At 43.4% G+C, this 27,062-nt stretch overlaps 1 protein-coding gene across 1 annotated transcript in view; it reads right to left on the bottom strand.

The window, feature by feature from the left end:
- The window catches only part of OXSR1 (oxidative stress responsive kinase 1), a 104,168-nt gene that overhangs the window by 58,367 nt on the left and 18,739 nt on the right, over positions 1-27,062 (bottom strand). Inside the window, exons 2-3 of the mRNA XM_009558289.2 lie at positions 22,280-22,392; positions 8,881-8,989 (exon numbers count right to left, since the gene is read on the bottom strand). Coding sequence (XP_009556584.2) covers positions 8,881-8,989; positions 22,280-22,392 — 222 coding nt within the window. The remainder of the gene's footprint in view (positions 1-8,880; positions 8,990-22,279; positions 22,393-27,062) is intronic.

Raw genomic sequence — 27,062 nt, forward strand, 5'->3', positions numbered from 1 at the left:
ACTATTCCTAACTTGGAACTAAAAACTCCATAAGATAATCAAAACATCTTTGTGTCTGAAGAACTGCAGAAGTTGAGAAATTGACTCTCATGAATTTGTTCAATAGCAAAATCGCAAGTTCCACCTTTTAAGTTCTAGAAGCAAGCATAAAAACACAATGCAGATTTTTCGTTTTCAAGATTCCGGCTGACAAAAAACTTCTCTCCCTTTAAAATTTATTAACTAAGCTATTTGCATTTCTTGGTCAAACCAATCATGCATCTGCTTCATGATAAAACCAATCATGTTTTTGCTTCAAAAAGTATTTTACTTGTGGATTCTCACATGAATGCAAAAACACCGCAAGGTTTAGATCATTACATTACATGGAAAGGCTTGCTTTGTACAATTCAAACTGCACAGGAAACAATTACATTGGTGCGCAGTGTCCCTTAGTTTGTGGGTGACTGTGTGTGCTGAGTTCTCCTAATAACTTGCTGCGGTCGGTAGAGTCACTCAGTATTTGCCACACTGCCCACCTCATACTTGACATCTCTGGTCTGCCAGCATCAGTGCTCAAGGCATACACTAAGCCACATACTGAATCTGCCAAAGAGTTGGAGTTGGTGATCTCTAAGGTCTTTTCCAAGCTAACGATTCTATGATTCTAAGAACTAAACTGAGGGCAGAAAAAAAAAGCTGTGTTTGGTTGGTAATGTCATAACACATAACTTTCAGAGCCAATGAAGAGGAAAAGGTGAGGAAGAAGGAGGGAGAATGCATTTGTGAATAAGGGAGGAAACTCCTTTTGTCAGCAGCAAGCAATCAGATCAGCTTCTTCTTCCCAAAACAACTTTGCTGGATTCAAGGTATTTGCAGAAGATAAAATCATAACACAGCAGAAACTAACAAAATAGTCAAAAAAAGAAAGAAAATGAAAACAATATAGAAATGAAGTTGGACAACATCCCCCCAACATTTTATGCAAGAATACTCTTAGTGTTCAGCCTCCCTTCACTCTGTCTGAGCATGGAAACACACTCGTCTTTGATGAGTTTTGACATGAGTCTTAGTTAGCCAAGGGTTTCACCCTGCTGTAACTCAGGTTGTTTTGACATGTGTTGGACTTCCTGCATACGACTAAGATTATCTCTACTGAAGGAAATTGTAAAATCTCAGATGTAAGAGTACGCTTCCCTGAAATCTCACCTTGAGGTTCTACTGTCTAAAGAAAAGATGCTCTGTTGTTTGACTCACCGGGAATTTACCCTGCCACACATTCATATTTTAGAAGTACATGCTTACAAACTTCAATACTTCTTATTTTGGACAGGACTTTTTGTGACACCTAAGATAAAACCAAACAAAAAACTCCACATCCACTGCTCAGGCTTTTCCTCTGAAATGCATCTTTTTCTGGAGAACAAACTGTCATTTGTTTTAGAAGTCCAGTGTGGTTCTTTGCATACTTGTTTTGTCCTCTTTCCACCCACAACTGTATTAGCAGACTTTGTTCAAAAACATTTCCCTTCCCCTGCAAAGGGCTCAGGGAAGATGAGGAGGCAGATCATATGGAGCTCAAATTCATTTGGTCAAAAAAATCCTGGTTTTAGCCAAGTCAGAGGCTCTATCTAACCCAGAAAGGGAGGTGGAGATTAGATAGACATGAGGTCATGCACAGAGCCAGCCTTCATTGTGAAAGGGCCGATTCACACCCATATTATATCTGCTCCCAGTCCAGCCTGACACTTTAAGTACAGAGGAGGGCTATGAAGATGAGGGTTTGAGCACCTTGAGCACCTCTGCTACAAGGACGCGCTGAGAGAGTTGGAGTTGTTCAGCCTGGAGAAGACCAGGCTCCGGGGAGACCTCAGAGTGGCGTTCTAGTACCTGAATGGGGCCTCCATGAAAGCTGGGGAGGGAGTTTTTAGAAGGGCATGTAGAGATGAGGGGCAATGGTTTTAAATTGGAAGGGGAAGATTTAGACTAGACATTAGGAAGAAATTCTTCACAGTGAGGGTGGTGAGGCACTGGCACAGGTTGCCCAGGGAAGTCGTGGATGCCCCCTCCCTGGAGGTGTTCAAGTCCAGTTTGGATGGGGCCTTGAGCAACCTGATCCAGTGGGAGGTCTCTTTGCCCATGGCATGGGGGTTGGAACTGGATGATCTTTAAGGTCCCTTCCAACCCAAACCATTCTATGATTCTATGATCTTTCTTACCCAATGGATCAGTAAGTTTGAGAGGTCAGTACTGACTCCTGACTCAACTTCAGCTTTGTAAAGCACAGCACCATGGGATATAAAGAATGAAGCCAAGCTGCAGTTCCACACACTGCTTCACGACACATTCAAAAGCTTGTGGCATTTGGGCTCAGGAAGCCTGACATGGATCAAATACCCATATCTCAGAAACCCATAACTAAGCATGAAGGTATTTTGAAAGCAGAAGTCATAGGAATTTCACTACTGAGGGAAATGCTTATTGCTAGAAGGTGGATACTGCATCGAATTCACCACGCTGATGCCAACTTGCAGACATTCCCAAGGATCTCAGTTAAGCTTCTCCTTCAAAATCTGTCTGGCAAGTTGAACAAGAGGATTCAATACTTCAACTTAATTCCAAACAAAAAAAAAAAAAAAAGCAGAAACAATACCTGCATTGATTCACCATTTAAAGGCTTGGCATAAATAGACTGGAAAACAGTGTAGGGGATCACCACTTAAGTTTTGTCAATCAAGATGCGCCCCAAACTTGATGGACACTGATGCTGAACATGAAGGATCTCTGAGAAATGGGAGTTGGCAGGATTCATTGCTGCTTCTTTTAAGACATCTCAACAGAAGCCAGCGGTTTTGGTGAGTATGACTGTCAGCAGAGCCAAGAATTAAATCTGTATGTTGTCAGCCTCCGACAAACAGAGGAAGAAAACACAAAAGAAGAAGGAACAGCTGCTTGGATTCGGTATTTCTAGGGCTGAGGATTACCGATACAGCAGAAGAGCACTGAAGTAAAGGAAAGAACAAGTTATACATAACAAAAGAAAAGACATTTAAGTATACTGCTGAGGTTCCTCAGTTTGAAGTTTCTTCTTAACACTGGATAAGCCAGCTCAGCACAGACAGTTAAGGGAACTTCCCCTTCTTACTTCCTTCCCTCTAGAGCACTTGCATGGATGCGTAAGAAATACAAGATTAAGGCAGGGTGCACATAAACACCATAAAAGAGGCAAGACAGCCATTGCAAGACTGAGACATTTACAGAAGAAAATCTGAAGACAAACTACTTTCTTTCATAGAATCATTAAGGTTGGAAAAGACCTCTAAGATCATCAAATCCAACTGTCAGCCCAACCCCACCATGCCTACTAAACCATGGCCCCAAATGCCCTACCTACACGCTTACTGAACCCCTCCAGGGACAGAGACTCCACCACTGCCCTGGGCTGCCTCTTCCAATGCTTCATCACTCTTTCAATGAAAAAATTTTCCCTAGTATCAAATCTAAACCTCCCCTGGCAAAACTTGAGGCTATTTCCTCTCCTCTTATCACTTGTTACTTGGGAGAGGAGACTAACACCCACCTCGCTGCAAACTCCCTTCAGTTAGGAAACGATCCTCACACTTTTCCTATTACATTTAGGAGTGGCAATGCATCCCCACACTGTGCGTTCTGCAATCAGGTACAGTACCTACCATCTCCTGCTTAATTGCTTGAAATTAAGTTGTGTCTCTACAAATAAAATTAAAACCCCTCCAGATGGACTCAAAGTAGCGTAGGTCTCTCCAGAAAATAATGCAACATAAACACAAGGACTTATAAGAACCTGGCTTATGTTTTCATAACTCACTGTTGGAATTAGGAGTGGCCAGATCAGAGATTAACACAGTAGAAGTATAACAAGATGTCCTACCTTTCTGTTGGAGACCCAGGACTTGTCATACCTCCCTTCTGGTCTGGCTTACTGAACTGCTGGCCTGAACTTCATCAGATAATGAAGATCAAAGGTTGAAGTAAGAGGTTGATTAGATAATCTTAAAAACTTTTGGAAAATAAAGGGTTTAACTATTTCAATACCGTAATCTTCTTAGCAGATTTCATTAGGAGCCTTCAAGAAGGCAGAAGATCTGACAGCTCCATCTGGAAATGTTTCAATATTTAAAGGATTTACACAGTTTAAAAATATTTTGGAGGTTTTAGCTGCTGTAGGCTAGGACAGGAAGAACTGTGTGATGTAGCAAGCCACCACAGACAGCTGTTTCATACAGGCAACTGTTCTGTAAGAGTTAGCTATGGCCTTGGGTCACCTGTGAAATGAGAGCTCTTGTTAAAACCAGTGAGAATTCAGAGGAGCAAACAGGTCACGATCGGAAAAAGCACAAGAACAAAAGGACAGCTGCTCCTCTTCCTACTAAAAAGCCGCAGGAGTTAAGACAGCAGGGCTGGACTTCAGATGGCTTTATAAAGGCATGAGGAAAATTCACGACCGGGGAATGCCAGTGAGGCCAAGCGGAGGTCAGCAGCTGTCTAGAAATAGCCATTGGAGCTTAGTTTGGAGTAACACCGGACCAAAAGACTGGGGTGCCAAGCTGACGTTGCTAAGCTTAGATCCCTACGAAACAGTTTCGTAATTGGAGGAAAGGGCCTGAAATTCCTGCTGAAGGGAACAGCAGATACTTCACAAACCTGAGTCCAGATATGAGAGAGGGTGTCAAAGGAACACACCAGCACCTCTTGTCATTACTAGCTGGGTATCATCACAGCCACAATTCTGCCATGAGCAACAACTACAGTCTACATCTGCTGCAGTGTCAAACCTGCTGGTTCAAAACGATTTCAGCAGTGACATCATCCAGCCTGTCTGACTTGGCTTTGATGCCAATCAGCAGTTTTATCTGTTACTCCCCATCACCCCCCAGCACCTCACCTCCTCGCTGCTGATAACTTTCAAATATGGAAAACAGTATCTTCTACCAACACTGAACTTGCGAAGCAAAGACAAATAGCTCAGGTTCAGCGACAAAGCCAGTCAGACAATGAAGCCACCTTTGAGTGCACTAGCTGGCTGCCCAGAGGAATAAGGGACCGCCGTTGGAGAATAATGCTTCGTGGATTTTCCTTCCGAAACACTGCTAAAATACTTGCATGTATGACTGGGTTAAGATTGCAACAAAATGACTGCAACCAGAAAACTAAATTACACTTACAACAACAACAAAAGGGCTTGCATTACAGACCAGTCTGTCTTGTGGGCTGTTTATCAAAGTAATAAGGTCAGGGTAAGGAGCTGAAATTAAAACTAGTTTCAACCTCAAAACACATGCCAGCATACACTGACGCTGATGGAAGAGAAGCAATAAGATCCTGAACTTCTACCCAGAAGAAATTCTTAAGTACAAAAGCCACAACCAAGATAGAGAACGGATGTCAAAACAGATTTGATAAGTGTTTACTGGGATGTACAAACTTCAGTCCATGCTCTCTGAAGAGTTAGATGGAGTAAAAGAGTTCGCCTGCACCCTGTTTGGGTTTTTTTTTTTCCTTTCTGGTTTATAAAATCAGCTCAAAGGTTTTTACTGTTGAGAAACTCAGATCATTATTTTTTCCCCACTGGATGAGAGATGACTACAAAAGTAGCCAATTTATTACTGATAAGAAGTAAGCTGAAAGGAATGAGATGCAGTTTTTAAAGTGTCTCCTTACGTAAATCAGTCAGCCTAAAACCAACTGGAAATAGTCTCATTAAGTGAATGAAAAAGCTCTTCAGTCAGAAGGCTCCAACATACAAGTTTCTTCACCCATCCTCAAGACTGTCCTGTAGAATTTGCCTAAGAGATCTAAACTGAGATTTCTGAAGTACAGTCATTGAAAAAGTATAAAGTGAAAACAACTGAAAAATACCTCTGAAGGTATCTCATGTACAAAAAGTAGCGACAGGTCATTCTCAAAGCCTTTCCAACTATTTTAGCCATTCCCTCAGCCTCCAAATGTTTCATTTTATGTGACATCATTAAACACTACCTCATGGAAAGTTACAGGGGAGGGATTACTTTGCTACTAGTCTGTCTTTTATTGTATGACCCTAGCCTTTAACATACGCAACAAACTAGGAAGGAGGGAGACTTCACAGCATGACTTCACCAAAAGTACCTCACTTAACGCCAGAGCTGCACAAGGGTCAGTTCTCAGTCTGCACAACGTAGAAGCCCACACAAAGTGAATAGTAAATAATAGATCATCATTCACACCACCAAGAGGCTGGTTCTGAAACAATGATTATTTTTCCAGAAGTTTCTAGAATCATCTTTACACTTGTGGTACCTTGATAACAAAAAGAGTCAACAGAGAATCACCGAATGATTTGGGTTGGAAGGGACCTTCAAGATCATCCAGTTCAAGGCCCTCTGCCATGGGCAGAGACACCTACCACTGCATCAGGTCACTCAAAGCCCCATTCAACCTGGCCTTGAACATCTCCAGGGATGGGACATCCATGACTGCTCTGGACAACCCATGCCAGTGCCTCACCACCCCCACAGGATAACATTTCTATCTAATACCTAATCTAAATCTCCCCTCTTCCAGCTTAAAACCATTAGCCCTCGTCCTGTCGCTGCACTCCCTGACAAAAAGCCCCTCCCCAGCTTTCCTGGAGGTCCCCTTGCTATGAGGTCTCCCCAGAACCTTCTCTTCTCTAGGGTAAACACAAGCCCAACTCTCTCAGCCTGTCCTCACAGTGGAGATGCTCCAGCTCTCTGATCATCTTTATGGCCTCCTTTGGACTCACTCTAATAGGTCCACATCCTTCCTGTGCTGAGGACTCCAGAGCTGGATGAAGGACTCCAGATGGGGTCTCACGAGAGCAGAGGGCCAGAATCTGGAAAAAAGTGCTGGAAACACTGGGTTTTTTTGATGCAGCCCAGGACACAGTTGGCTTTCTGGGCTGCAAGCACACTCGCATTGAGCTTCTCACCCACCAACACCCTCTTAAGATCTTCTCTTCAGGGCTGCTCTCAATCCATTTTCTGCCTAGTCTGTAATTGTGCTTGGGCTAGCCCTGACCCATTTGCATGGATTAGGGTCCACAACTCTAATCCACAAAGAGTGTAATTTTCTTCCAGCTTTACACAAAAATGAGGACAAACAGAAGCAACATTTGGAGTTCAAAGAGGAACCTAATCCTGACTTAGTTCTGACAGAAAACCACTGTGAAAATACTAGCAAACACAGCTGCGCATTTTCTCCTAAGAGGCTGTGTACTCTCCTGTAAACCACCAAGAACATTGCTCCTGCCTCTCCTGCACCCCTGAAATGCCATTTCCTCACTCTGTGGAAACCTTCCCAAAGATACACTTCTATGTACACAGAAAAAGCTACTTGCTAAGCTGGCAGGAGATTCTTTTATACACACAAAAAGCAATTGTTTCTAATGACCTGTCAGGTGTCCCTCCAAAAAGAGAGAGGGTATTGCTTAATGACACAAGACATTAAAAACCCTTTAAGACAGACTTAAGTTGGCATGAAATTTGATCACCCTCAAGAGAAATGCTAAGTTCTCTAAAGAAAATCTTCAGAGATGTGTTTTGTGGCCATCCTCAAGCTCTTGTGGAAAAAGCCAACAGGTTTAGCCAGATTTTTCCACATCATCTTCTGGCATTTTACAGTCCTCAGTATTAAGCCAGAACAGAGAAGCCAAGAAGTTTTATATTAAAAGCAAGAAAATAGTTGGGTTTTTTTCAGCTTTCAATTGCTTTTCACTAAGGTGCCAGGAAGATAATCAAGTCCTCCTAAAGACAGGCCTAAAACTTCGCAATAGTTCTCTGCACTGTCATCCAGAATTTGACTCCCATTCTTGTCTCAACTGTAACTGAAACAAGAATCCTGGAAAATATTATGACATCCAATAATGTATTACAGATAAGAAGTTTTCAAACTTTCTCTCTCTTACAAAAAAAAAAAAAAGAAGCTGTTCTCCAATGTCTGAGAGAATAAATCCAAAAAGGGGGAAATTTCCCTGTCTCTGTGCTGACCAAGTGGTAATTTCAAATTTCCCCAAGTATTCCCAGTTATTTTGTCAACTAGAATGAGTGGGCAAAGTGATCCAGCTCTGAGCAACAACACTATATAAAGCCTACATAAATCAAGCTGCCCCCACATTGATGTTCCCCTCCCTTTACAGGGCCGCACATTGACACTAAATGAGTATCTCAGCCCAGAATAGAGGTGATTTAAAGTTCCTGCAAAGGGCAGCCAACACGTACATTAAAATATCAATAGATCGCCTGGTTACTGACAAGTCATCAGCACCATGCAGGCCTCCAAGCTGCAAACAAGAAAAAGGTTAAGGAACTAACTTTGCAAGAGGTGTTGCAATTCTTATGATAAAGCTGATGGAAATGGTTGGGCCCAGTGGAATTCACTGCATATTTTGAGTTCAAAAGCTCATCCTAGGGCTTGCAGATCAAGATGAAACTTCTCTTAATATGACCTGAGAAGCTTTATTTAAGATCCATCATTTGAGAAGAGGACAGATTTATTTTGTGGAAGTTTAGAATGGTTTCCACTATTACATTTGCACTTAAGCTTCTCTTGTCAATGTCTTAAGTCATATGCTGCAGTTTTCAAATACTCAAGTGAGTCACTCAGCAAACACACACAAAATAATTCTATTAAATACTGTCAAATATACAAAACAGGAGAGGAAAAAAAGCTAGCACAGTCATGTAGTTCGCTGTTACTACTAATGTACACAATGTGAGAAGCTATTTCTGAGCTGAATGGGTTGAAGTTAAATATTGTTATCCAAATGTCACAATTGACAAGTGAGAAGCTTAGGAGGAACGGGTATTATAGGAAGACAACTTTTTACATTGCTATTTAGGGTAAAGAAATCGAACCACTCACCTCCACTAAGTAACTTCATCACCAGCCAAAGCTCATCTTTCACCACAAAGGATGTGTAGTAAGATACAATGTTGGGGTGATGGCACTGACTCATGGCTTGAATTTCTTTCTGTAGAGAAATACAAAGCATTAGCAGTTGGATCCAATGATTATTATTCCACTGGCACAGAAGTTATTTCCCTCAAGACACAAAGAGTGTGCAAAGAAAAAGAATACCTAGAAAAGCTAAATGCAGAAAATCCAGAAACAATCTTAAAGCTCAGACTACATTGTACCAGGGCCGAAAAAAAAAAAAAACCTCGGCAAAGGCAACAACGTATATAACAGAATCTGTAGATTCCTGTAGATTCACACCAGTTTGTTACTTGAGACTTTCACACTGATTATTCCTTTTGGTGAGATATTACACAGCAGATGCTTAATCAGCTAAAGACTATTATTTGGATGAGAAAGGGAAATATTTGCCTCTAAGAAAAGAAAGGCCTCTTATCCCTAATGTTTCTTCCCAGCGGGAAGGCAGATGGCTTAACCCAGTCAGGTTGAAGGCATAATCGACAGCTACATCCTTTGTCACACTGGAAGAAGAGGGAAACCAGTTTGAGATTAGAAAGCAGCCAGCTACTACAGATAGAGAGCAATATGAAATATGCTCAGATATTAAATTGTTTGAGTTTTGATGGTGCTTATTCTTAGATTTGGTTATGGGTTAAGGGTTGAGGTTTTCCAGGTTATAGGGCCAGCCCCACCACAGAAAACACAGACTGATTTTTCATTATGCAAGCACAAATCACCAATTTGGACAGAAAGCCTCACAGTTTCTTGATTGTCTGTAGACAAAAGCCATCCATTAAGCCAAGCCTGGATTAAGCCAAGCCTGGCACCCAGTACTACACCCAGCTGGGCCTTTGTGCTTCAGCCAAGCTGGTAGCCTCAGCCAAGACCCTCAACCTGTCAAGCTGTGCCCTCCAGTATCACCCACGCCAGACACCCATCCTCTGATATCCTTAACTTCTGCTCTCAACTAAGACATTCCTTCACTGAACATGGGGATACTGCTTATTTTTCAAAGGTTTAATCGCTGCCAAATGTCAGCCTCCTCTTCAAGACACCAACTCAGCCGAGCCCCTAACCCCAACATGCAAAGGAAAAGGAAAGTAAGGGCTCTGCACATCCTGATCCTTTCCTCCCTCTAAGCATAAGACCTCCCTGGTACCAAGGTTCGAAAGGAAGCTCTGAGAAGAATTCACCCATGACTAGAGAACCCCACAGACGCAGCACATTCTTCTGCCCATGCACAGAGCTCTGCTTGTGACTGAGCACAGTGTAAAAGCACACTGTTTTCCCTTGGCAAGAGTTTAGCTGGCAATCCCAGCTACAAAGAAACACGCTAATATTGATTTATCCACTTCAATACTGCTTTTCAGGGAAAAGGTGCATTTGAGGAATCAAACACAACTGGTTCCTCTTTCTCCTTCCCCAGAAGAGGCACCAACTTTCCAGGAAACTCCAACAAGCAGAGTAATGAATAATTCTTCTAAATGGGAAAGGGTAATTAAAGAGAGGGAGCAGGCTATTCATCTCAGTATAGCCTACTCGTTGACTAAAAACCACTCCGTGAAAATAAATACAGCCTGAAACAATATCCTCTTGCTTACTCTGACAGCTCCAACCCCCTTCCTCGCAAACACACTCTTGTGTCAAGCTATTTTTCAAAAAGGAAATAAATCAGCACCTTTGGAGTTGCCTGACGCCTTTAAGAAAGGTTTCTTTGCAATGCAGTAACAACCCTCAACAGACAAAACCGGCAACAAAAAAAATGTCTTTTTTACTTCCCTGCTTCACATTTCTCCCAGGCGATGGATGGATGGATGGATGGATGGATGGATGGATGGGAACCAGGACCCTGGATAACACAGGTCAGACACAGTGCCTGCTTTGTGCCCTCTCGTACTCCTTGTACAGAACCTGCCTGGTTGGAAAACTCTGGGCTGCTGTCTGTAAAAACACTGGATTCATAGAATCATGGAATCATAGAACAGTTTAGGTTTGAAGGGGTCTTAAAAGATCATCCAGTTCCATTCCCCCTGCTATGGGCAGAGACACCTTCCACTGGATCAGGATGCTCAAGCCTCAGCCAGCCTGGCCTTGAACACCTCCAGCAATGGGGCAGCCATGACTTCTCTAGGCAATCTGTGCCAGTGCCTCACCACTCTCATCATGAAAGATTTCATCCTAATATCTAATCTAAACCTCCCTCTTTCAGCTCAAAATTGTTACCCTTTATTTTACCACCCTACTCCCTTATAAAAAGCACCTCCCCAGCTTTCCTGGAGGCTCTCTTTAAGCACTGGAAAATGCTAGAAGGCCTCCCTGCAGCCTTCTCTTCTCAAGGCTGACCGCCACCAACTCTCTCAGCCTGTGCTCATCTGAGAGGTATTCCAGTACTCAGATCACATTCATGGTGTCCTCTGAATTTGCTCTGACAGATCCATGTCCCTCCTGTGCTGAGGAGTCCAGAACTGAATGCAAGACTCCAGGTGAGGTGTCACAAAAGCCGAGCAGAGGAGGAGAATCTCCTCCCTCACCCTGCTGATCATACTTCTTCTGACGTAGCCTAGGATGTGGTTGGCTTTCTAGGCTGCAATTGCATACCGCTGGCTCATGCTAAGCTTCTCATTCACCAGCACCCCCAAGTCCTCCTCTTCTGGGCTGCTCTCAATTAATTCTCCACTCAGCCTGGAATTGTGCTTGGGATTGCCCCACTCCAGGTACAGGACCTTGCACTTGGCCTTGCTGAACAACACAAGGTTCATTTACGCAACCGTTCCAAAACTAAGCTCACTGAGCTCAAGTTTTAAACTCATTTGCTTACCCTGGGTAAGCAAAGTCTTTCTGGACTTGCTCAGAGCACTGAGCTGAGCCCCTAGTTAAGGGACACTATCTTTGTCCTTGAGCCTTAAGTCAGCATCCAGCCTAAGATTTTAAACTCATTTTACACAATTCTTTTTTTCTTTTAAACATGCAAGCAAATCCAATTGCCTGTCTTCTCTCTGACAATTAAAAACTCCACACATGCACAAGCAGCATCAGAAGAAACAGGTGGAAAGAGGCAAGTGGGAGGCTGACTGGTTTATCATCCCATCACAGGCAGACCTGCCCCAAATACACTGTTCTCAGAAATGATCTAGAGGAGCTGGTTTTATCTGCTTAGCTAGAGTGCTCAAAATATTTCCAACCGGTTCCCTGGGAGATAAAGAGAGTAGTACAAGAAATATACACAAACACTGCATGTTTTATACATATTAGTGTATCCCACTGGAATCAAGGAGAAAAGTCTGGACCAAGTTTACTTAAGAGCCTAGACCTGGATCAGATCTTTTCCACTTGAGCAGCTCTGTTCTACAGCATTTTGCAGGTATTTTGTGACAGTAACTTTTGTCATTATTTTCCACTGTCCTTTACCACAGTTCTGCTCCCTGGGCTGGGAAGCATAGTCTGTCATATGCTTTCGTGCACAAACCTGACCACAAACCTGATCTATGCAATTAAACACCTCCATCAGCTACTGGATGTGTAACACAGGCAGATGAAACCATTTCTTACACAGTGTAGCACACCTCTGAATAATTAATTGCATCGCAGTCCATAATTTCCAGTGTTTTTGTATTATTTCCAATAAGAAAGAGCAGCAATCAGGCAGTTTCCCTCTTGCCCACAGAGCCTCATCCCATTTTCAACAGTTTTCTAGGCTCATCTTACACCAGCTACATCAAAGCTTTGCTCCTCTTCACTCCCCCAGAGGGTACCAACATCCTGGAGGCTCAACACGTACAATTGTTTTAACTGATCATGGCAAATCACAGCGGGCTTTGTGGTTAAAACGCTTCCTTGCATAATTGAAACCAAGCCAATTCTTTCATACATGCATCAGCCTGTGCTGCAGCAGCACAAATGCAAGGGCTGAAGGGCTGCAGTTAAGGCAGGGCTCCCAGTCAGGGATCATTGGGGACCTCTGATCAAAGACATACTTACATAAAGCGGGAGGCAGGAGGGGATAAAATGCAGCAACGGCCCTTCTGTGTGTTGGAAGTGCAGCTTTAATGCTATTCCCAGAGTTTTTCAGAGTTCATTGCTCTTCAAATACCACAACGTCACAGCAGGCAAAGAATTCCTTTCCCTACCTCCTCCCTAACAAGACTGCTATCCCCAAATTGCACAAACAAAAAATAACGGAGCTACAACTGTGCTCTCCTCACTTTTACCAGCAATGAAACTATGGAATCAAGGAATCGTTACAGTTGGAAAAGACCTCTAATATTATCAAGTTCTACTGTCAACATACCACCACTGTGCCTACTAAACCGTGGCCTCGAGTACCACCTCCACATGAGTTTTGAACACATCCAGGGATGGTGACCTCACCGCCTCCCTGAGCTTCCTCTTCCAATGCTTCACCACTCTTTCTATAAAGAAATTTTTCCTAGCATCCAATCTAAACCTCCTCTGGCACAACTTGAGGCCATTTCCTCTCCTCCTATCACTTGTTACTTGGGAGAGGAGATCAACACCCACCTCACTACACTCTCCTTTCAGGTACAGCAATGAGGTTTCCCTTTAGACTCCTCTTCTCCAGGCTGAACAATCCCAGTTTCCTCAGTCACTCCTCACAACACTTGTGAACCAGACCCTTCTCCAGCTCCACTGCCCTGTATTAAATGACTCTTAATAAAAATCCACAGACTTCTGCACCTCTCTAATAACTTTAGCGTTAAACATTAGAATTTATTCAGACTGCTATATATAATTTTTAAGCTGGAAATGTTGCTTTATTCCCTCTCTGCCAACAGTCATGGATGACTTGATATCAACCCTTTAAACCACTCTCAGATGCCATGGATGGCAAACAGCTCTTCCATCCAGTTACTTACACAGACACCCCTTTATGCTATACAGCTACAGTTACGAGACACAGCCTCACTGCCAATTCCCCCTTTCAGCATCCATACACCACGCTGCCTCCTGCACAGCTACAGAGAACAAACTACTGATAAAAACATGCCTAGATGCAGGCAATGGCTTGGAGATGGTTACATGCTCACCTTGGACTAGGTATTAACAATATCTGCTCTGTCAAACACCGGAATCACAGAGTGGGATCAGCTATAAAGTCCTCCAGGCCTTCTATTAATGGTTCTGATGAATATTCTCAGTATTTCTGCAGGCAATAAAAGCAGCATTTTGGGCCTTCTGAAACACTACTAAAACTGCTGTGAAGTATGATTTTGAATCCTAAGAAACTTATTAGTCTCCTGTACATCAGACACACTTCTGGAGATCTGCTGGTTTAGAAGGGGGTTTATTTCCCACTGACACACAACTGAAATTTGAGTTAAGAGGAGCAGAAATGCAGCCTTACCTGCTCTGTATTTAAGCTGCTAGCTGAACTTGCTTACTGGTATTTTCTGCTCACATCATCACCTTCTACTCTCTGTGTTTGTCTCTCCCTGAGGCACGTTTCAAAGACTCTTGCTCTTGAATAAGAGGGTAAAAATCATGCTTTATTTAGTGCTACTTCCTACATGTTGACATGAACTCAAAAGATACAACACAGCAGCAGTCAGCTTTTATGTGGCTACCCGCAACTTGAAAGGAATCCAGAAAGCTGTCAGCTTGGCTACCCTATTCGAAGGCAATCATGACCAAAAGGGAACTGGGGAGGCAAAGCACACTCAGGGGGGAAATCAAAGCAGGTCACATGGTATCTACCCCTTGAATACACGAATGCTCCAACTACAGCTGGCAAAGAACTTCTCTCTCTGCTGAAATCTCGAGGCACAAAGCATTAAAGCTCCTCTTCATCCTTCAAAAGCAAGATTTAGTGCTCTGGTACTACAGGCACCCATAACTGTTGACATTTTGCTCCAAGTGAAATTCTAGTGGTTTAACTAAAAGGCTGTAAAATTGAGAATATTCATTCCCATTTTAAATATTCATTCTGCTTTTTAAACTTCAGCATAAAAAAAAATAAAAACCACTCTACCACAACCAGCTTGAGAAGCATTTTCTGAAGGAGATAGGGTAAGAGCAGAAAGCTCAAAAATCAGATGTTATGATACAACTTCCATGTACAGATTATCCAGTTCAGTTCCTTACCTGAAGATGTGGCTACAGGAAATACTTCACAGAACGATAGAACGCTATGGGATGGAAGGGAACTTAAAGATCATCCAGTTCCAACCCCCTGCCATGGGCCAGAACACCTTCCACTGGACCAGGTTGCTCAAAGCCTCATCCAACATAGCCTTGAATACATCCAGGGATGGGGCATCTACGACTTCTCTAGGCAACCTGTGTCAGTGCCTCACCACCCTCACAGTAGAAAATTTCTTCTTCATGTCTAATCTAAATCTCCCCTTTCAGCTTAAAACCACTCCCCCCAGTCCTATACCTGCGCTCCCCGATAAAGAGCCTCTCCTCAGCTTTCCTGGAGGCTCTCTTGAAGTACTGGAAGGCTGCTAGGTCTCTCCGGAGCCCTCTCTCAATCAATTGTTCAATTGAACAACCCCAACTCTCAATCTATTTGTGTATTGAATATCAGTGACAAGACACTGAAGGAAGACAATGTTGAAATTTTTATAGCGGAACAATTCCTACGTGGCCATATTTTCTTGGTTTCAGCCACAAAGCAAACAGGCAAGTGACTGACTCATCCCAGACACAAGGGAAGCCAGCATTACCCACTCTAAAACTAACAAATCACTGACCCTTACAGTTGTTCAGATCAATACTCGGTGTTTGGAGCTCAACAATGCCTTAAATTCATGATTAGTCCACACAGTCAATTGCGAAATCTCCAGAGTTATTTATACGCACCATCTCATACACATCCAGTCCAAGGGAAGGAAGACATTCTACGTTCAGGATTTCACCCATCATTAATCCCGACTTTTACAATGAACTTCACAAAAAAAAAATACTTTAACCACAGTAATTAAGATTTCTGTTGTTGAGAAACAATACAACCAAGCTGTACTCAGTTTAGGCTGAAGTTTGTAAAGCTGCAATCCCATCATGCAAGGAACACATAACACAACATATCCAATAACCATGCAGAAGCCACCTATTATCAGATTCTCTGGCACTGACACTTGGGGACTTTTTCCCCTGGAGCAAGAATAAAGGTCCTCAGGACTGGAAATGGAATTATAATGGCAATTCCCACAAGATGACAGGCATGAATGAAACGCCTGTACTGCTTCAACACCAGCCTGCTGCTTTGTTCCCAACAACCTTATAGCCTGGTTAATCCACTTGTAGGAACTACTCTGTCAGATCAAAGCCAGTTCAATATCCTGTGCAAGTCTTCAAAAGAAGGTGTAAAACCCTATAAACAAGCAGTTACACAGTTATCTGCCCAGAGGGAAGACTTCTGACTAAGCCTGGACAGTTAACAGTTGGCTTATGCTCTAAACCACAGGAGTTCATAATCCTTTTTTTACATCCTATCTAATTTAACCTTCTCAACTATAGGTTGATTTATTTCATCTCATGCAATGTTTGATCTCTGTATTATTGGCAGCAAGCTCCCCGGGTTAATTCCATGAAATTCAAAAGGATACTTCTTTTTTACTGCAGTTAAACTTGTTCCCTTGGATTCTCTAACTGCCCTTTGACCACAGCAGTGGAAGAGTAGAACCTTTATTTCACTCCTCTTATGTGTAGATCTGTCATGCTCAGTCCTATTCATCTCTAGACTAGGAAGAGTTTGGAATCTCTTCCCAGGAGCAGCAACACCACATCTCCCAGGCTCCTTCGTGAGCCTGCTTCCTTTAGATTCAGGAATTGAACCAGTAGCAGTTCCCACAGCTGGGAAAGCCCATTGTGAAATACCTCACAGCTTATACTCCCCTCTCTGTCATTCACCGTTCCTACTAACTGCTAAGCAAACAACCCATGTCATCCACTACTTTCAAAGCACGGAAGAAAAAAACATCTGGATGAAAGAAAGCTAACTCTGCATTAATAGCTTGAAAATGAAGACAGACGGAAGATTTAAGGTCACTAAAATCAATAATTCTTTAAAACAGGAAACATTTATAGAAGAACAAAGCCTGAGACATGCTTATTTCGAGGCAGATGTCACACCGCTGGGTTTCAAGGATTGCAACAGCAGCAATGCAACCAACAACCCACAAAGCAAGGAAGTCAGATGAAAACACAACAAGTGGACAGCATCCATCTGTGAACTACACCACAGCAGGTTGTTTTGAAACACACACTAAAATGCTGCCTAAATGCAAGATAAGAAAGAAAAGGAACTTAAGCAACAAATGAAAAAAGTGCAAGACCAATTGTAGACAACACTGTATTTGACCACCTTTGCATACATTCTACTCCCAGTCACACCGCTGAGCAAGAACCAGTAAAAGCGACGCTGTACTCCCAGCTGAACCTCACATGTCTGGGAGCATTTAAAAACATACAGGAAAAAGGATAAAAATCAAGCACTGAAATAATCACAGAATCAAAGAATCGTTTGGTTGGAAAAGACTTTTGAGATCATCAAGCCTAATAGTACTGTCCACTATTAAACCACATCCTTGATCACCTTGTCTACCCATCTTTTAAATACCTGCAGGGATGGTGACTCAAAAACCTCCCTGTGCAGCCTGTTCCAGTGCCTGATAACCCTTTTGGTGAAGAAATTGTTCCTGATGTCTAACCTGAACCTCCCCTGGCACAGCTTGAGGACATTTCCTCTCATCTTGTCACTTGCTACTTGGGAAAAGAGACCAACATCCACCTTGCTACAACCTCCTCCCAGGTAGCTGTAGACAGCAATAAGGTTTCCTATTCTCCAGGCTCAACAACCCCAGTTCCCTCAGCCCACTCTCATAAGTCTTGTTCTCAAGCCCCTCCACAAGCTTTGCTACCCTTTCCTGGACATGATCCAGCACCTCAATGTCCTTCTGGTAGTGAGGGGCCCAAAACTGAACAGCAACCTGACTAACACCACCTAACTAAATTCCTGACTAACATCACCTGACTCAGTGGCTGGGCTAGAAAAAGCCACATCTCTTAACTGCACCAATCTTGTCAGTGAATGGCAATTAACACTTCTGCTGAAGAGCTGAATGTCCTTAACTTGGTTTGCTCATGATGTGACAAAATTGGTCATTTCTTCATTTCCATACCCTGCAGCAGCAAGAAATTAATCCACTGCATTAACAAAGAATGTCACGCAGAATTTGCAAAATGTGCAAGTTATCCCTGACCACCATACAGCTCAAGTGTATGTCAAGATGCAAGGATAAAGATCAATACTTTTAAAGCCAAGACACACCACTTAATCACCCTACGCAAGGCATCTCTACAAGCTCGGAGGTGCTCCTCGATTCCCTGGCACCTGCTGCTATAGAAGCTTAAAGGAAGCTCAAGGCCATTCATCCTTTCACCGAAGTGACACAGCCACTTAGTGTGCACTTCCTAACCCCCCTCCAAAATAACCCTCCTCTTCTCACCCTAAGAAACAGAAGTACCTGCCAGTAAACAGCATGGACATGTAAGGAGTGGTAGAAGAAACAAGACAGAGAATCATAGAATGGTTTGAGCTGGAAGGAACCTCAAAGATCACCCAGTTCCAAACCCCTGCCGTGGGCAGGGACACCCTCCACTGGGTCAGGCTGCTCAAGGCACCATCCAACCTGGCCTCAAACACTTCCAGGGAGGAGGCATCCACAAGGCCTCTCAGCAACCTGTGCCAGTGCCTCACCACCCTCATTGTGAAGAACTTCTTCCTAACATCTAGTCTAAATCTTCCTCCTTCCCATTTAAAGCCATTCCCTTTCATCCTATCACTACATGCCTCCGTAAAAAGAGCTTCTCCAGCTTTCTTGGAGGCCACCTTCAGGTACTAGAAGGCTGCTATAAGGTCTCCTCAGAGCCTTCTCTTCTCCAGGCTGAACAACACCAGCTCTCTCAGCCTGCCCTGAGAGCAGAAGTGCTTCAGCCCTCAGATCATCTCCATGGCCTCTTCTGGACCTGTTCCAACAGCTCCATAACCTTCTTATGTTGGAGATTCCAGAACTGGACACAGTACTCCAGGTAGAGTCTCATGAGAGCTGAGCAGAGGAGTAGAATCTCCTCCCTTGACCAGCTGGTCATACCTCTCCTGATGCAGCCCAGGATATGGTTGGCTTTCTGGCCTATGGGCACGCATTGCCAGCTCATGTTGAGCTTTTCACCAACCAGCACCAGCAAGACCTTCTCCACAGGGTTGCTCTCAATCACGTCTCAATGCACTTGACACATTCCCTTTTGCACTTGCTTCTTAAAAACAGTGCAGTATGCAAGGACTTACATTTATGTTTGTTGGAAGAAAAAAAAACAAACCATCCTACAATGACAATTATTTGCTCAAAAAAATGGAATTTTTGGGTAAACTGCCATGAAGGGAGACTAAAAGACTGAAAAGCCTGAGAATATTTACTTTGGGGAAGAAACAAATATGGAGACAAGATTAAATGCAGGGAAGGTGAGAGCACAAAGCAGGGAAATCAGGAACTTCCATTGTTTCAGCTCTCACAGTGACATCCAATAAACTGAAAAATTCAGAAGAAACTCAGGGGAAAACATTTTTCACACAACACATCTGCTGCAGCAACCGATGCCCCAGGAAGGTGCTGCAGTTGAGAACTGTCCTCCCCTCCACCTCTCAGTCATAAGTTCAAGAACATCTACAATTTTAAAGAGCTCTCAAAAATAATTCAGAGATCAGCTTAAATCTGGATAAGTAAAGCTCAACTGTTACAGGGCCAGGCAAGAACTTGTTTGGGGAGAGATTATCTCAAAATCACTCAGAGCTCGATTCTTCCACTTTCCTCTGAATATCGGACACTAATCACTTACGCGTGCTCCTTAAATCATGTGCAAGTTCTCTAGAGGGTGCACAACTAAAGACATGGTACAGAAGCTTATTTCAAAGATCAGGCTAAGAATCTACTTTCCGGGGTATGCAGAAATGGAAAACCACTCACTAATTACCTAAAAAGGAATACTTTAAACTAGGAAAATGAGGAATCAACTGTTTTTTTCTGGAGAACAGATTCTCATCAGGTTCCCTCTCCAATTTCGCACAGCCTCCTGGCTTGAGATCTCACTATTATATATCAGTTACTTTTATAGGCAATATCCAAATTTGTCAGTTGGAGCCATTTAATGTCTGTGCTTCTGTCTATAAAATACTACAAAGCAACTCATGAAAACTCTGTTTACTGACAAACCTCTAACTCCTGTCTTCATCCCAGACTTTAAGGAACAGTATTTGCTACATGACGCCAAGACATAAGCGCTTAGCTTCACAACAGACCTCTACACAACCTACAGAAGGACCCGCACCAGATCTGGTCACAAAAGTGGAAACTTAAGAGAGCTGACCAAAGCAATTCACTGCACTCATACCCATGACAAAAAAATCCATTGTGAAGAACAGGTCAGCCAGAGATTTAAACTATGCAATTAGAAGTACTTATCTAAAATTACATGCCAAGTCTCCATGGCAAATCTTTCTGAACCTAACCCTTTTAGCTGGAATTGGCAATTACTCAAAAATGAACCATCTCAATGATTAAGTTACAACAATACAGTTAGCAACACAACTGAGGCTAAGTAGCAAGAACAAGCCACACAGAATCACAGAACGGTTTGGGTTGGAAGGGACCTTAAAGATCAGCCAGTTCCAGCCCACTGCCATGGGCAGGGACACCTTCCTTGATCAGGTTGCTCAAAATCCCATGCAACCTGGCCTTGAACAACTCCAAGGATGGGGCATCCATGAATTCTCTGGGCAGCCTGTGCCAGTGCCTCACCACGTTCACAGGAAAAAATGTCTTCCTAATATCTCATCTAAATCTCCCCTCTTTCAGCTTAAAACCATTACCCCTCGTTCTATCCCTGAACTTCCTGATAAACAGCCCGTCTCCAGCTTTCCTATAGGCCCTTTCAGGTACTGGAAGGCTGCTATAAGGTCTCCCCAGAGCCTTCTCTTTTCTAGGCTGAACAAGCCCAACTCTGTCAGCCTGTCATCATGTGGGAGGTGCTCCAGGGATGGTATCAGGACAAAAAGACTGACTGTGAAAAGGGAAGAGTTCTCAAACTCCTACACTAGTAGGAGCCATAAGAGGATTTGAATGCAGGTCACCTTAAGAGTCCTACATGCAACCCTTCACAGGTGCACTAAAATGTGACAGCTTGGATGGAGCCTTTCCTCCTTACAAGAGCAGATTTGCAGATACCTATAATGATAAAAACAGAATTAGTCACTAGATGGAAACTGGAACCATGGTTCAAGTGACTCACTGAAGATCATACAAGTGTAGAGCTAGCCAGGACTCCTGAACTCTGTTCTACTTTCTAATTGCAATCACCAAAATTAAGTGCCCGAGTTAACACTACAGAAGCTGTCAAGATGAAAGTGGAAAGATAGGTAGGATTAAAATAATATTAGAGAGCTGCTTTAAAAAGCAAGATGGTACAAAGCCTCATCTTCCCATCTGTCCTCAATGCCTGCCAGCCAGCTAATACTTACTACGGAAAGATTTACCCAAGAGAGCTTTCTCACCTTTAGTGAAGACACCTAATGTTCACAGGAATGACTAATTCCGCCCAGCTTAAATCCTTCCACATAAGAGGTGAACGTCAAGCTGCTGCACTCCAGAAGCACCAGCTCACATACACAGGAAGGGAAAGACAAAGCCCATCAACATACAAGCCAGATAAGACAAAGGAAACTGTAGTTACTACAGCTGCCTGCCAGAAACTGTTTTCAATTGAGAAAACCTTGAGGAAAAAGAGATACAGCAGAAGAAAATTAGAGAGCTCCAGCTCCTGTCCTGAACTCAGAATTAGTGGAGGTTCCTACACGGCAGCCTGCAATGTGTCAGAGTGATCCCTTAGCTGACATCAGTACCAGAAAGAGATTAGCAACAAAAGCAGTCTATTCAGGTTTTCTCCTAACAAGTGAAAAAAATAGTGAAGAACTGCAGGACAGGAAGAAAAAGCACAACCATTCCCTTAAAGATTTTGGAAGCAGCTAGCAGTGGATTCCCCTCAAACTGCAGCTGCTCTTGTGGGTACAGCTGAGCTTCACACTTGCACATTAACTCTGTTCAAAACAAAGGGATTATACAAAGTGCTTAGCTCTAAACAAACAGCCTGAGTTCTCCAGCAGTTGATCTTTTTAAGTACTGTGTTCCACAATCAGGACACCAGAACTGTCTCTCCTGAAGTCAGTCAGGTCCCCTCACCCTCACACCCCGTCCAGAAAGGCTGTTTAAGGCACTTAGCAAACAGAGATTATGGTAACTGAAATACAACTCCCCAGACAATCTTGATTGCATACCAGGAGTTCATCCATGCTTGTCTGACACTTCTCAAGATTGATCCGTTTAATTGCCACCTTCTCCTTCTTTGGGATGCAGAAGGCTGCCTGCACCACCGCAGTCGCTCCACTCCCTGTGGGTGAAAAAGAAGGACAGTTAGCAGAACGTTACAAGACTCAGAAAGGAAGGGAGGTCAGACAACAAAATTACAAGTGCCAGTTAGAAAACACAGCAGAGACAGGTGAAAACCCAGCGGAGGCAACCCCACAGCACTCCCTGCTTCAGCTCAGCTGCAACACCACAGTACTGGGACAGCCGAACAAAAGGAAGTGGATCTCTATAATCCCTCACAGGAATCGTTACAGCTCCACAGACAGAAAAAACACCAACCCAGACTCTGGCTTATTTCTAACAGAGGAGTGATTCTTCTCTGCAAGGCCATCGAGGTCACCAAGACATTTAGCCTTATGTTTTCACCCAAAGTATCCAAACAAGCCACACTGCTACCAACACAAATAAGGTTTATCACACATTTTCAGGCACTAATTGCTGTTCTTGTCTCTTCTCATGCTATGCAGACACAAGGTATGCTTCATTCGAGCCCACTCAGTTCTGGATCTCACATAGTAGTACATCGCCTTGGTGTCTGGGTTGAAAACTACAGCCAGAGAACATTTAAATTCCAACAGGGAATAAAATATTGTGTTTTAATGTACAACTGTTCAAACTCCTAAAAGTAGGAATAAGAGTTCTGGATTTAAACTACTCAGCAATATCGTATCCTTTGATATCCAAAGGAGCATGCAACAGTGAGAACTAATCTGGTTGATGTTAAGCCCCTGCTTTGTTGGCCTCCAGAAATAGTTGCAACCTTGACATCACATCAATAGGACACCTTGTTACTTTGCTTTCTAATTTTGGTTCCTTGCATTTGCACACTTCACGAGAAAGGAATACATTCAAATTAATAAAAAAAGTGGGTAGGATAGGTGGAAAAAACCTCGAGGGCTTCTTAATGCCAATCATGGAATCATAGAATGGGTTGAGTTGGAAGGAACCTTAAAGGTCAGCCAGTTCCACAACTCCTGCCATGGACAGGGACACCTCTCACTAGATCAGGTTGATCAAAACCTTACCCAACCTGGCCTTGAACGTCTCCAGGGATGGAACAGCCACAACTTCTCTGGGCAACCTGTGCCAGTGACTCACCATGCTCACACGAAAGAATTTCTTCCTAATCTCTCATCTAAATCTCCCCTCGTTCAGCTTAAAACTGTTATTCCTTATCCTGTTCCTGCACTCCCTGATAAACAGCACCTCTCCAGCTTTCCTATAGGTCCCTTGAAGTACTGGAAGGCTGCTATAAGGTCTTCCCAGAGCCTTCCCTTCTCCAGGCTGAATAAACCCAACTCTCTCAGCTTGTCATCCTATAAGAGGTGCTCCAGCCCTCTGACCATCTTTGCATCCCTTCTCTGGACTTGCACTGACAGATCCATGTCCTTCCTGTGCTAAGGGCTCCAGAGGTGGACACAATACTATAGGTGAGGTCTCAGGAGAGCAGAGTAGAGGGGAAAAAAATAACCTAAAAAAGAAATAATTTAAAAATGCTATTAAAAACAAACAGCTGTCTTGTTCACCACCCCAGGCATAACTCCTGAGCGTGTCTGCACTGATGAGGGAGAAGAGAACAGCCATTCTGCATTTTGGAATGACACACCTATTTTTACCAGATTATCCTACTCTTAATGCTACAAAAACTACTTCCAGATTCTGCAATACAGGTTAAGCACATTTTTGCAAACAATTCTTTTTAGTACATTGAGATAAACAGGGGGGAAAGCTTTCAACCTCAACTTCAAACAACAGCTACCAAAGCTCCCTACAACCCCCATCAACAGTCTTCTCACAGCAACTTGTGCCAAGTCACAGTAACACTCAAAGTGCCAGGCAGGGGGGAAGAGTATGAAATCCAGCTCTCAAATACACAGGAAAGTGTTCCATCTGAGGTTACAGCAAAACAAATTACAATGCACAGAACACAAGATGGCAAGGTTGCTAAAGCTGTAATATTAGATAAAGCCAATGGGTTTTGAAGAAGCTCAAGACAGAGGCCATTTATGACTTGGACACGTTATTTTTCAAAGACTACCCATAGCACAGGGCAAAACAAAGCTATGAGAAGCTTAGGTAGAAGAAGATGATAGCAAGTGAGGCAAGAATATTTACAAGGGACTTAGAAAATGAAGTTTGAGTGCCATAAGCAGGGTCTTTAGTAAGGATGGAGATAATGGAAGAACCTAGGCAGACATGGAATGGGCTGTCCAGAGAAGCTGTAGATGTCCCACCCCTGGAGGTGATCAAGGCCAGGTTGGATGAGGCTTTGAGCAACCCAATCCAGTGGAAGGTGTCCCTGCCCGTGGCAGAGGGGCTGGAACTAGATTATCTTTAAGGTCCCTTCTAACCCAAACAATTTATGATTTCAATATTTAACAGAATACACTCAGAAAAAGCAAGGGGACAAGGTTCTGACCGCCAAGTATGGCCAGACTGCCAGGAGCAGGGCTGAAATACACAACATTAAGTACTGGACAAACATCCAAAAAGCTAACCAGACACTCCATATACACTCCCTGTGGTTGCTTTTCTTTGCAGGCAGCAGGTGCAGGACTCCAACAGGAAAGCAGCAGTCCTAGCACAGCTGTACTTCCACCCACCAAGAATCCTGCGTTGTGCTGACCCCATTCTTCCTCACCCAGCACCTGCTTCTCTAAATTTTTCTGCTGCTTCTTTGATGGTAAAAAAAAAAAGTGAAAACACACGAAGTGGCTTAAGATAAAGACAGCGGAGCACATAAAAGCAGTGACAAAAGGCAGGAGAAGCACGTTTGCATTTCCTAGTGCTGCTGGTCTCCCTACAGCAGTAGCCTTTGTTTTTTGTTCTAGCTTCCAAAACACATGTGCCTGTATCATTCCTTTGGAAAGAGTCTGATCCTAGAAGAAACGTTGCTGCTGACACATTCAAAGCACCAATACGATGATTTGTTTCTTTGGATGTCTTGGTGCATAGTAATAGCCAGAGGGTGAAAACACAAGCCAGGTGCTGCAAGAATATAGGACGGTGCACCTCAGAGGACCTGTTTGTCACAACTCTTTTCACTTTGCAGTTAGGTTTGCAGTACATATAATCATAGAATGGGTTGGAAGGGACCTTAAAGATCATCCACTTCCAAATCCTCTGACATGCGCAGGGATACCTCCCACTCCATTAGGTCACTCAAAGCCTCATCCAACCCGGCCTTCAACGCCTCCAGGGATGGAGCATCCATGACTGCTCTGGGCAGCCTGTGCCAGTGCCTCACTACCCTCACAGGAAAACATTTCTTCCTAATATCTCATCTAAATCTTCCCTCATCCAGCTTAAAAACATTACCCCTCATCCTATCCCTGTACTCCCTGACAAAGAGCCCCTCCCCAACTTTCCTGTACGCTCCCTTGAAGTACTAGAAGGCTGCTAGAAGGTCTCGTTGGAGCTTTCTCTTCTCCAGGCTGAACAACCTCAACTCTCTCAGCCTGTCCTCATTTGAGAGGTGTTCCAGCCTTCTGATCATCTTTGTGTCCCTCCTCTGGACTCATTCCAAGAGATGCATGTTGTCCCTGTGCTGAGGGCTCCAATAGGAGTCCTCCAATATTGGATGGTGCATCTCAGAGGACTAGCTTGTCACACAATGATTTTCACTCTTCAGTTACATTTGTACAGCATATTTACATCTCTAAAGCTACCTGTACGGTCATCATGAACACAAGATTATCTCTGCTCCAAGACTCTGAATACCTCAAGACAGTCCATAGCTTCAGCATACACTGCTTCCTTCTGCAACACGATGTAACAGGATTTCTGAGCAAGTTAAACCCAGCTGGTGTAAGCACAACTGGCAGAGCTGCTTCTTACAATCCAGACAGGATACCACTACTGTAGACCAAATATTTCAGAAGACAGCAGTGAGGTCCAGGGGTTTATAGAAGTGACTACACAAAGAATGGCTTTGCATTTTATTATTTTAAGATGTTACTACCAGAAACAATAGACGCAGACTAATTAAAAGCAGAAGCATGCATGCTACAGCTCCTTTCCACTCCTCGAGCCTGCCTGATGGATGCTCACTAGAACTTCAGGACAAAAACTGCTTTTCACTACGTGTTTGGACAATGCCCCAGCCTACAGGGACCTGATCTGTTAGGATGTATGGCATTATTTGAACAGTAATGATATTCCAAACTAAATCCTTCTGGGCACATGGCAGGGAATCATCCAAACTCTAGACTCCTCCCATTTAATTCCCCGCTGCTCCTACTTCTCTGGCAGCTCTTCTCAGTTCGATCACCACCTGCTCTCCCCGCTCCCCCTTCTCCTGCTAATTCGTCATTTCTTTCAGCCCCTCTATAGCACTTAATTATAGAGAAACAATGAAATCTCAAAAGCGTATCAAGCAAAGGATTAAACCAAGCTGCAGCACGAAGTGCCACAAGCAAGCTGCTCTTTGGTAGCAGCAGTGGCGTGCCGTGTTTCAGAGACCAAACAAAGACGGGTTTCCATGCTTCCCTGAAGAGTAGAGAAAACATAGCAACATGGCCACTTCACACTTTGCAGCCATACCATTTATTTACGAAATTCCAGAGTGGGAAGAGAAGGAAAGGAGAGAAGCTGCAGCAAGGATGCTAAGCACATTGTTAAGTGAAAGCAAGCATGGATAGAGACGACAACATCAACTACATCGAGGGAAAAATAAAAAGCCTGACAAGGACT

Source organism: Cuculus canorus, chromosome 2, assembly GCF_017976375.1.
Source record: "Cuculus canorus isolate bCucCan1 chromosome 2, bCucCan1.pri, whole genome shotgun sequence".
NCBI classification, from domain to species: Eukaryota; Metazoa; Chordata; class Aves; order Cuculiformes; family Cuculidae; genus Cuculus; species Cuculus canorus.